Source organism: Ictalurus punctatus, chromosome 1, assembly GCF_001660625.3.
Source record: "Ictalurus punctatus breed USDA103 chromosome 1, Coco_2.0, whole genome shotgun sequence".
Lineage (NCBI taxonomy): Eukaryota > Metazoa > Chordata > Actinopteri > Siluriformes > Ictaluridae > Ictalurus > Ictalurus punctatus.
The window spans coordinates 10,658,865-10,670,769 of NC_030416.2; the positions used below are offsets into that span (position 1 = coordinate 10,658,865).

The window sequence follows — 11,905 nt, forward strand, 5'->3', positions numbered from 1 at the left end:
TCCCTCTCTCTCTCCCCCTCTCTCTCTCCCTCCCTCTCTCTCTCCCTCTCTCCCCCTCTCTCTCTCTCTCCCTCTCTCCCTCCCTCTCTCCCTCCCTCTCTCTCTCTCTCCCTCTCTCTCTCCCTCCCTCTCTCTCTCCCTCCCTCTCTCTCTCCCTCTCTCCCCCTCTCTCTCTCTCTCCCTCCCTCTCTCTCTCCCCCTCTCTCTCTCCCTCCCTCTCTCTCTCCCTCTCTCCCCCTCTCTCTCTCTCTCCCTCTCTCCCTCCCTCTCTCTCTCTCTCCCTCTCTCTCTCCCTCCCTCTCTCTCTCCCTCCCTCTCTCTCTCTCTCTCTCCCTCCCTCTCTCTCTCTCCCTCCCTCTCTCTCTCCCTCTCTCTCTCTCCCTTTCCCCCCCTCTCTCTCCCTCCCTCTCCCTCTCCCCCTCTCTCTCTCCCTCCCTCCCCCTCTCTCTCTCCCTCCCTCACTCTCTCCCCCTCTCTCTCTCTCCCTCTCTCCCCCTCTCTCTCTCCCTCCCTCCCCCTCTCTCTCTCCCTCCCTCACTCTCTCCCTCTCTCTCTCCCTCTCCCCGTCCCTCTTTCTCACCCCCCCCTCTCTCCCCCCTTCTCCCTCTCTCTCTCCCCTTCTCTCTCTCTCTCTTGCAGGTTGGGTGGAAAGAGAGACATACTATTGATCGACGAATTCCTTCTTTACTCACACCCCTACATCTTCCATTTTTCTTCTACCCCTCATCCTTCTATCCCTGTTCAAAACGCACAACCATTACCCCCCCCCCCCCACCTCACCCCACCCCTACCCATTCAAAGAGACAGCAACTTAAAGCCAACACCATGCCTGTCCCAAAGAGAAAACTACAAAGCAGCTTCCAAACTCTTGACCGTCCAAGTCCCTGCGCTGCTCCCATCACCCCGAATATTACTCTTTGCATGACTTTTCACGGGTGTGCACATAATGTCTGTTATATATTTACCAATGGCATCTGCATAATCATTATGTAGATCTGAGAGGAGCTTTCAGTGCTAATCAGGAGCGTGTGTGAGCGTGTGTGTGTGTGTATGCTCTGCTAACAAAGCTCCCAGCCCCCTGCTTCTTCCTCACATCCACCTGCCTCCTCTTCTGCCTCCTTCTCCATGCCTTTCTACTCCTCCTATCCCTCCCACCGCCTGTCCTCCAATTGCACACGGGTATGTGGGTCACATGACTTGCGGCGGGACGCCACCTGCTGACACCGGTACACTCTGGTCAATTACTCCTGCTGTCTCCTGTTGTCTGGGAGAAGACAAGTCCACACCTTCCTTTTTTTTTTCTTCTCTTGACGTCGATCATGTCGATTGTCCTTTTTGGTTTTCTCACTGTAGTTTGCTGTGATGCTACCTTGAAAGGAAGGAAGGGTCGTTCACTGACTGGTTGTTCTATTATTATTATTATTATTATTATTATCATTGTTGTTGTTGTTAATCGAAGATGGAGAGAACCATGTTGGCTCTTTCCGCATGAAAACGTAAACATGGGTTTTTCATATCTCTCTCTATCTCTTTCTCTGTCTTTGTGTTCTCTGCTAACCCTGTTTCAAATCCAACTTCAGATTGTGTGTTTTAGAAGCAAACCGTATATACAATAATATTCAACTAAATAAAACACAACGGATACATAAAGCACTAAAGAAAGAATGGTTCTCTTGCATGTTTGACTGTAAAAAAAAAAAAAAAAGGTCTATAACTAGATGCAAATGATACAGGGACACACCCGTTATCAGGTATTACGTATAGAATCAGGATGTACTTTTAATGTTTTTGGTATGTTTCCGGTTCTACTGCCATTATGATTCCAAACACACCAGGCTCCGCTTGTCGTTCCCCTCAAACGCTCTGTATTGTTTTTTTTTTTTAAAAACAAAACAAGTTATCTATTATTATTATTATTATTAGATCACACCTGAGTGAACTGAATGCATTATATCTGTAATAGAACAGTCGTCCATGCCACACAACAGAAGAGTTTCCTTTGGTTTATGATTTCTACAGGTCATTTACAGAGAACCTGGTGTGTTTGGGGCCTTTATTTGTTGGTTTATCAGGAAACGCACGTGTGGTCTGGTGTGTGGAGCGCCCCAGGTCTTGTGCTGTGTGAATGTGCGTGTGTGTGTGTGAGAGAGAGAGAGAGAGAGAGAGAAAGGTTGTATGTATGGGCGTGTGAATGCTTGGGGACAGCGCGCTGTAGCAGTCGGCTTATGGCTGTGTCCATCTCAGAAAGGTGTGGGGGGGTGAGACTAAAGAAAGGGACGAACATTAAATATAGCAAATTGTAGAGAAAATGTGTATGAAAGCAATGAAATCAACACCAATAAAACATCTAGAACATTTAATACAACCGAGAACTATCTGTGTCTTTATTTCCCTCACGGGTTGTGTGTGTTAATGGGTCACTGAGCCTAAATAATGATTTTACTTAAGATAAAAACGAGAAATCTGCAGTGTACATGAACATAACACTTAGAGTGTGTGTGTGTGTGTGTGTGTGTGTGTTTCTGGAAATCATATTGGTGGGATAATCTATAAAGCACAGAAGTACTTCTAAGGCAGTAAATGTGTAAGATTTCTCTGTTATTATGCTGATGTCTGTGGTTTTGTCTAGAAGCTTCTGTATCAGCACTAAGTCATGACTTGCAGAAGTTGGCATCAGTGCACACACACACACACACACACACAGTTCTGTAGATGCTTGGTGAGTGCACTGCAGTGGGATCCCCTCCCTCCCTCTGCTTACTGCACCACTGTAATGGAGTATCGATCGCTGGCATCTTTTGCCGCAGTATAATTTAAAGCCAGTGAGGGAGTCTTTTCTCCAAGGTCATCACTATGGCAACCTAAAAAAAAGAGTAGATTCTAGGCAGGCGTGGTGGTGAGGGGTCAATGAGGTCAAAGGAGTCAGGCAGGAGAGGCAGAAAAGAGGGTGTGAGAAAGAAAAATGAGCACCAGGATGCAGAAGGCTTGTAACTCGATGCATATTGATGGAAGACCTTGCAGGATTACAAAGGCTTTTATTCTCCTTCAACTCATCCCAGCAAATTACGAGCAGTGACATCAAACACGGCACGGTCTTTTACGGGCAGAGGATTTTATTGCACTTTCCTTTTGATCAAAATGCAACACAGAAGATAAAAGATGGAGTTCTGAACAGAAATGTAGAGAAAAAAAAAAGATTCTTCAAAAATATCGCGATAAAAAAAAATAAATTGGCAATCGAAAAGACCGCAAAGAATTGCAATAAAAGCACTTTCGATACTGCAGGTCATACATACTCTATTATCAAGATCAGAAAACACCACCACGATGATAGTATCGACAGGCACCATGGATAGATTTTTTTTTCCCATACACAAAAACTAGCTGACTTTCTTTTATTTTTTTGGCAGGGGGCGGGGGCATATTTTCACAAAACCCCTAAAACACTCCTGAATAATTTTCCAATCCTATTCCTAAAGCAGAGTTTGAGGAAGTCCCATTAAGAAAAAAACCCCAAACCACACACACCCTTTTTTTCCCCCCTGCAATGTTCCAGCGTTGATTTGTTCCATTATTTCTATTAGTTTATTTATAACGCATGACTCACATGCAGTCCTTCCATATGTAACAGATAGAGCGGAGCATCCGCTGCAGACCCACGAAGGTGTACTTATTCGGTCAGTGAGTCAGCGTCAGTCTGCACTTAAAAACCTATTTGCTGGACGTCGTTTATCTGAAGCTGGAGAATCGGATCTGTAACGGAAACTCTTCCTGAATAACGGCTTATCTATAAATCGGCGATTAAATATTACGTTCGCTCGGCACAACCTAGTAGAGAGCAGTAACGATGTGCGCTCGAGACGTTTGGATAAATGAAAAGCTCAATGGTCAGCGTGCTGAGGAGTTAGACGGGCTCCATCAGGAGCTCCTCCATGTCGGATTGCTCCAGTTCACGGAAGGCAGCGTGCGAACCAATCACAGCCAGCGTCGCTCCTGAGTGGATACAGGACACAAAGACACGACTAATCAATCGGGGGACACGCTGAAATTGTTGAACATTTCTTGCATTGTAATCATTAATTAATACAAATTACAGACTGCCTCGTAGCACTCCAAGGTTAGAACTAGCTCACCCCCCGAAAAGGCTCCATTCAATCAATTACAGTTGAGATGATAAGTTTACATACACGTTGCAGAATGTTATTTGATTTTATTAAAATTATTAAGAGCGGTCATAAAAACCGCATCTTGTTTTTGATTTAGTGAATAAGCCGTTTCACATAACAGGTGTTTACATATAGTGCACAACACGCAATAACCGTATTTACACAGATGAACCAGTTCGAAAGATTACATACGCGGGATTCTCAATACTGGGTGAGATCATCATACCGGGATGATCCACGCCTGTTTTTATGTTGTGGCTGTATGATGTAGAGATCCATCTTTTCACACTGAGGACAACGGAGGGATTCGTACACTATTACAAAAGGTGCAAACGTGAATCACTTCTCAAAAAGGCCACACGATACATTAAGAGCTTGCGGTGGGGGGGGCGGTGACTTTTAGATGGACGACTTTTGAACAGGATGATCGGTGTCAATTATTATTTTGTCTTCTGGGAAACATGTAAATATCTAGCTTCTGAAGGACGGAATCTTTAATCAAAATCACCTTGTTTAAAGTTTACACCCCCCCTGGCCGTTAATGTATCGTGTTGCCTTCTGGAGCATCAGTGAATGTCTGCACCTTACGTAATAGTCGTGTACGAGTCCCTCAGTCGTCCTCGGTGTGAAAAGACGGATCTCGACATCATATAGCCGCTGTTGGAAAGCGGTCAAATATGCAGAATATGCTGGAAAAGTAAAGAATGTGAAGGATTCTTCTGAAGAACAGTGGGCAGTTTAACAGCTCAGGACAAACAAGGGACTCATGAAGAACTCTCACAAGACATAAACACAGTCGTGGATCATCCAGGTAACGATACAGTGTTAACAATCGAGGGTATGTAAACTTTTGAACGGGTTCATTTGTGTAAATTCAGTTAGTATTGTGTCTTGTAGACTATTTGTAAGAACATCTGTTATGTGAAATAGCTTATTCACGGCGGGACTAAATAAACAACTAAATGCAATCCCTATTTTTTAAAATGGATTTAATTATTAACATTTTGCAGATTCCGCAAGGCGATTGATCTCAACGGTATAGCATGGGACCGGCAGTGAGACATCAATAACCATCCCTGAACAGAGTGGTACCGGATCATAATTATCATTCAGAAAGACGATCCGGTCACCCCACCAGTAACGTCAACAACGATGTGACGACCGAAAGGAAATCGATCGCTTCGATTGTTACCCTTAAATTGAACATTTACAGCGAGACTTCCCATCTTTTTTCATCTGGAACTGCCTCTTCTTTGTACGTCGTATTCACGCACGCTTACTTTTCAGAAATGGAAATAAATTCATCCGACAGATTTTGCACACTCTGTCGTTTCCTCTCTTCGTGGATTCTCGTCAGCTCCTCTTGGAGAGAAGATTTTACACTTGAATAAATGTTCTCGCCTCTAATCTGGACTCCTTTGAAGTCACGCAGTGTCACTGTTGCTCGTTCTTGCTTGGACAACCATGCGCTCCGAGAAGGCAGCCTGTCGTAAAATGGAGCGCAAGTGGCGTGTATTTTTTCAAGCTTGGGGGAATATAGAGCTGCAAGCGAGTGCTTACTTTTCTCAGATCATTGAGAGTAATCGACGCAATCCCAGGCGTCTCTTCCGTACTATAAACCGACGCCTCAAAAGGTAATGTTGGAACCACTTTGCCGGTTTTAAATCTGATTTCTCAGCATTATTAACGACTCTCCGCACACAGGTGTTGTACCAGCAGCATTGAAAACTTCTGCTGTAACCCCAGCTTAAAAAAAAAAAAAAAAAAAAAAAAAAAAAAAAAAGAAAAGCATAATGGGGTGATTTGGACAATTTAAATAATTATCGCCCCATATCAAACCTTCCCTTTTCGGCAAAAATTTTAGAACGTGTTGTGGCTTTGCAGCCGCGCGATCCCCTTACCGTTAACAATCTTTTCGAGCCCCTTCAGTCTTGGTTTTTGTAAACTTCATAGTGCAGAGACAGCTTTGGTCAAGGTCACCAATGATCTGTTAATAGCCTCAGATTCTGCTTCTCTCCATCCTTATCCTTCTTAATCTTAGCCCTGCTTTCGATGCTGTCAATCACAACCTCTTCCTCAACCGACTTGAACCTGTCTTTGGTGTTTCTGATCTCATCTCTCTGTTCGCCGCCAGTTTGCTTCAGGTCTGAGATTGGCTCTGTTCTTACCGGTGTCCCTCAGGGTTCAATTTTAGGCCCCTTTACTTTGTAGCATTGACATATTTCCTCTTGGATTGCTCTTTTATTTTTTACTCAGGCCTAATTATCACTTCCATGCAGACGATACTCAGATTTATACTCACTCGAAGCCTGGTCGAGATGTGGACGTTTCTTTTCTCTCACATTGCATTTTCTGAGATAAAAACATGGATGTCTCAACACTTTTTGGGTCTTAATAGTGATGAGACTCAGGTTTTGCTTATTGACTCTCCTCGTCTGTGTCGTAAAGCTGGTTCGATAACGTTAAACGTAGACGGCTCTGTTTCGGAGCTCCAAACGAAATGAAAAAAAAAAAATGTAGGAGTTATATTCGATTCGAGTTTTTCTTTTGACCCAATATACTGTCAAGAATTCCTCTTTTCATCACAGAAATATCGCTAAACTTCACCCTATGCTATCTTTTCCTGTGACTGAAAGGCTTATCAACACTTGATATCGATTACTGCGATGCACTTCTTGCTGGGGTTCCTAAAGCCACGCTAAATAAACTGCAACGTGTGCAAAATTCTGCTGCTAGGATCCTGACTGGTGTCGGGAGAGATGAACACATCACTCCGATACTGAAATCCACGCGCTGGCTCCCGGTCAGGTTTCACATTGATTTTAAAATCCTTATGCTCACGTATAAGGCACTGCACGGTCTGGCCCCTCACTATCTGCACTGTCTGCGCTTTTAACTTTATATACTCCCAAGCTGGTTTACTGGCTGTCCCACAGACACGGGTACGATCTGTAGGACTGTAAGACTTTCTCGTCCTATGCTCCTAGACTCTGGAATGCACTTCCTGCTCATATGCACAGAATTTAAGCATTTTTAAATCGAACCTAAAAACAATTTTTTTTTTTAGGTTAGCTTTTTCTTAATGGCTTTAACCATTCTGTATTCAAGTCTGTTTTTTGTAGTGTTTTTATCTGTGTATATTTTTATTTTCTTTGTATTTTTTATCATGTAAAGTGCCTTGAGAAGCTGCTTTAAAGGTGCTATATAAAAATAAACTTACTTATTATTATTATTATTATCGTTTTACAGTAGGGGTGGGAAAACTGGTTTGAAAAACCATTCGAGTCTGAGCGGATACTGTTCGATGTTCACTTGACTCTGATGAACCCGAAGTGCTGCGTGTACTTTGTCGCTGCGGTAAACTTATTCTTCATTGTGATCTTCGACGTCCTCGATTTTTTTTATTACGCCAGCACCTAAATGTCACATAGCCGCGAGTGAGAGAAAATACTCACCCAGTACCCAGAAAACCGCTGTTCCAGCACCTGCCAGCCAGAACACGGGTAAAGACACAGCTCCGGCCAGTCCCAACTGGTGACCCTGAGTCAACTCCCGACCTGACGGAAAGGACAGCACGCTGTGACACACTCACACACCTCGCAGCAGGTTGTTATTTACCTTACTTCGAACATTTACTACTGAAAGTCAATAAACTCAAGAAGAAGAAGAAGAAGAGGAAGAAAAAAGCCCACTCAAGCATTTTCAGACACAGATACACTAATACGTACACACACACACACACACTTACCGAAAACAACCAGCTTGGATTCCAGTGACTTCAGGTGGATGATGTAAAAGGCACCAACAAATACAGCCAAAGCGATCAGCAGCATGGGGGAGCTGATACTATGAGAAACACAAAGAGGAAACAACCGTTTATATCGAGGGTATTCGGTGAAAAATTTGGAAAGGCCAAGTTTTAAAAGCTAAATTCCTTGCTTTTAAAAGGTCAGGATAAGTAACTAACATGACTGAATGGCAACAACAGTCAACCATTAGTGATTCGTTTAAGGCTAAAAATGAGTTTTTATAGTGGTTATATTTTGTTTCATAGTGATGCTTCATAGTGATCCGCCCACTATGAATAAGTGAGACATACACCGCCCTCCACTAATATTGGCACCCTTGGTAAATATGAGCAAAGGCGGCTGTGAAAATTTGTCGTTATCGTTTAACCTTTTGATATCCCGCTCTCCTGGATATCAAATAAACACAGGTTAATCTAAAAAAAATATATATTCCTTTGTTTAATATAGGTGTGGAACAATTATTGGCACCCTTTTAGTCAATACTTTGTTCTACCTCTCTTTGCCAAGATAACAGCTCTGAGTCTTCTCCTATAAGGCCTGACGAGGTTGGAGAATACGTGGACAATACACGTTATTAAAAACGGTATTAAGTAAATGTATAGCATAGTATCTAAAGAATCTGGAACTTTTCATCACTAAACTTTTTTTCCCAGCAACGCTTCTTTCACGTCTCATTTACTCGTCACTAACTGGTTCTAATTAACGTTTTTCAAACCAGTGACTATACCTTGCTGCGAAGAGCTCATTGTGACACAGTGGGTAAAACGTTGGAACCATTACAAACGAGCAATTCGGTCTGCGTATACAGAAACGTGCAGCCAATCAGATGTCAACCTTTAGGATCCTGAAGCTTTTGATCAGAAAAGTATACAAACGTTAGATGCTAAGCGGCATGTAGGCAGAGCGCCTGAGGCTGAGATCACTCCTTCACTGACTTCGGTTTAATCCGCAAAGGCTTCTACACTCTGAATATAATTACATTAAATAGATTAAAGGCATTTTGGATAAAGTAACTTACTCCACTTATATATCAGGTCGAAGTAAGATAGCTCTGGGAAATATCAGAGAAAATCCTAAGTGAACGTCCGTGCGCGCTTGCAAGAAAGAAACAAATCCAGGCTTCAAGAGGTTTTTATTACTAATGGAAGCGCTTCTTCTCGCTTCATTCAGTGAGGTACAATCTGAAAAAGAGTTTTCTTACATGCAGTAGAGGATGAGCCCGAGGAAGATGAAGGTGTAGTTGCTGTGGAACGTGTCCAGGTTTCGCAGAACACGCTGGCACAGTTCACCGAAGTTCTTTGGTTTGGAAAACTTGCGCTGATCCACAAAGCTGGCCCAGGGCCTAATAGACTTCCGTCGACGGTCCAGCCAGTCCTTTGCCACATTCCCGGAAAAGCCTTTAGGAAAGAGTCTAAGCACACAAGGAGAGAGAGGGACAGATGGAGAGGATAATCCCGTCACATTCCTGCTCGTAGAAAATATAAGGGGCGGCTGAGGCTCAGGTGGTAGAGCCACTAATCGTAGGGTTGGCGGTTCGATTCCCGGCCCACATGACTCCTCATGTAGAAGTGTCCTTGGGCAAGACACTGAACCCAAAGTTGCTCCCGATGGCAGGCTAGCGCCTTGCATGGCAGCTCTGCTACCATTGGTGTGTGAGTGTGAATGGGTGAATGGGAATCAGTGCTTTGTAGAACCACTAACATTAAAAAAGCGCTATATAAGTGCATTTACCATAACATGATCCATAAACCAGAAGTAAAAATAGGCACTGTGGTAATGTGAAGAGCCATACTGGAAAAGAATTTGATTATTTTACAGATTACCGGCTGCTAGGTTTACATCAATGCGCTCGATCTAATACGTTAATACATTAGCGTCGCTATAATAACAACAAACTTTCTCACAAACAAGACAAGCTGCATGGATGAAAAAGTATGACACGTCATTGCAATTATTGGCAAATGAATGAAACACCTCAGGACATGCTGTTACTGGAAAATAATCAACTCTTCTTTGCGCTTTTGCAACTCTTCTTTGCGCTTTGATCTCACTACCAATAGGGTTAAAAAAAGAGCTCATTTACCTTACTCTTATGTTCCAGAAAAGGGCGATTTCACTTACACATAGAATTGAAACCAGGGGTTTTAATTTACACATAAAATCAGAACCCAGGCATTTCCAATAACCCAGAAAATAAAAACCCAGAGCTTCTAGTTACTCAGAGGATCAGAAACCAGAATTTTTCAGTTACCTAGGGCGTCAGAAACCAGACTTCTCAGTTACCTTAGGGGGTCAGAAACCAGAATTCTCATTTACCTAGGGAAATAAGATGACGTAGACAAGACGACTAAACAACCGGGAGGGACCTTGGTCTTATCGTTATCTCGAGGGGGGGGGCAGTTTGACCCAGCCACCCTTATAACTGGCTCTCTTCATGGTTCTCTTAAGATTGAGGCCTTCCTTGCGAGCCAAGAACCCTCACCATTTGAGTCATGAGTAAGTTTACATTTTCCTGTATTTCTAGTTTATAGTTTATTTTCATATTTGCACTAAATTTCTTATTTTATATATATTTATACTACTTGAAAAGCGGTTTACTGTACTTCCGACTTCTTAATATCATTACAGTTCTACTGTCCTGCATATATCCTACTATTCTGTTTTTTTATAGAGTTTCTCTATTACTATAAGATATTATTAAAGTTATTTATGTGTGTGTATGAGGAAGAGAGAGTGTGTGTGTATGTTGTGTCTACTTGCCCGCCCTTGACTGTACGAGCGTGTGTGTGTGTGTGTGTATTAGCCCTCCTCAGCTCAGCTCGTATACCTCTTTTTGACTTTTTTGACTATTACTGCTCTTAAAGATCTTTAAAGTGTAATTCCAATTTGTCAATGTCCGCCTAATCCTGCTTCTATGTGTCTAGGTGCCCGTCTTTTCTTCTTCTCCCCTTTGCTGGATGCTAGGTCTCCCTTATGTTTATTTTATGACATTTTTTATCCACAACACTGTCCGTATCGCTCAATGGCCGGTTGATTATTTTCCTAGAACAGCATGCTCGATCATGTTTTATGCGTCAAGTAATAAAACTAACTTCTCACCTGCTGAGCATTCGTGCTGCAGGAAGCTCCTCTGCCCCACTGTCGAAAGGGTCACCCGCCTTCGCCTCCATTTCTACACACACGCATCAAACACATACAGAGAGTAACAGACTGTATGACGTACGTAGTGACGTTGAATTCAACGTTTTTATCAAAACAAAACAAAGTCTGTGGGCTGTTGATGTGGATGAGTGATATCTTTCAGTCTCACACTGTATACTTCTGAATGGGTGTGGGACTTTAGGCACAATGGGTATATAATGAGTATGTAATGGACATGTAATTCCCAAAATAAGCTGTAAACCGCCATTATTGTAACACATTTAGTGTATACAGGGAATAGGGAGCTGTCTTATATTATATATAAGTTACAGTTACTTCATACATACATATATATAGCAAAAATATATCAGCAAAAATAAATAAATAAATAAACCAGCACTCCTGTACCAATGTGATGGAATCTAGTACAGGAAGCTAAGTTACTGTATAATGTTTATCAACACCAATGACAGCTGATGAATAAACAGTAAATAAAAGGACAAATTTCTAAAACAATAGCTTCTTACTGTGTATATGTGCGATGTTTTCGTTGTGCCGTTGCGAGGCGGATGTGCTGATGTGGAACAGCTTTAGTTTCTTCTCTTCCTGTTCGGTGAGGTTTCTGTGCCTGGCTCGCTATCGCCCTCTAGTAGTACTACACTAACGCACACTGAGGACAGTTAATACGGTATTAGTGCTTCTACAGACGTTCCTTGCACTCGTTATCTGGTCCTAAAGAAACCGGCCAACGAGTGCAAGTATTACATTAAATCTTTTTTATATTAAAGG

At 42.6% G+C, this 11,905-nt stretch overlaps 2 protein-coding genes across 3 annotated transcripts in view; one reads left to right on the forward strand and one right to left on the reverse strand.

The window, feature by feature from the left end:
• Positions 1-2,365, forward strand: part of atp1a3b (ATPase Na+/K+ transporting subunit alpha 3b) — a 23,227-nt gene extending 20,862 nt beyond the window's left edge. The window contains exon 22 of the mRNA XM_017469503.3: positions 640-2,365. Coding sequence (XP_017324992.2) covers positions 640-668 — 29 coding nt within the window. The 3' untranslated portion in view covers positions 669-2,365. The remainder of the gene's footprint in view (positions 1-639) is intronic.
• rabac1 (Rab acceptor 1 (prenylated)) lies at positions 1,046-11,784 on the reverse strand. Of its 2 annotated transcripts, none has more exons than XM_017469528.3 (6): positions 11,644-11,784; positions 11,075-11,147; positions 9,177-9,386; positions 7,915-8,012; positions 7,622-7,723; positions 1,046-2,861 (listed from the first exon to the last, which is right to left on the reverse strand). In XM_017469528.3, the coding sequence occupies exons 2-6, from the start codon at positions 11,143-11,145 to the stop codon at positions 2,758-2,760; spliced, it is 585 nt and encodes a 194-aa protein (XP_017325017.1). In that variant the 5' UTR covers positions 11,146-11,147; positions 11,644-11,784; the 3' UTR covers positions 1,046-2,757. The 2 variants fall into 2 exon arrangements, with proteins under 2 accessions (XP_017325017.1, XP_017325027.1); XM_017469538.2 differs by lacking the exon at positions 1,046-2,861 and adding an exon at positions 3,093-3,993 and having other exon boundaries at positions 11,644-11,783.
• Between the last annotated feature and the right edge of the window lie 121 nt (positions 11,785-11,905).

Coding starts and splice junctions, on each gene's coding strand:
- rabac1 (XM_017469528.3), bottom strand. CDS start 11,145: ATGGAGGCGAAGGCGGGTGACCCTTTCGACAGTGGGGCAGAGGAGCTT. Junction 9,387..11,074: donor GCAGCACGAATGCTCAGCAG/GTGAGAAGTTAG, acceptor TTGTGTGCTTAG/ACTCTTTCCTAAAGGCTTTT. Junction 8,013..9,176: donor GGGCTCATCCTCTACTGCAT/GTAAGAAAACTC, acceptor TGTTTCTCATAG/TATCAGCTCCCCCATGCTGC.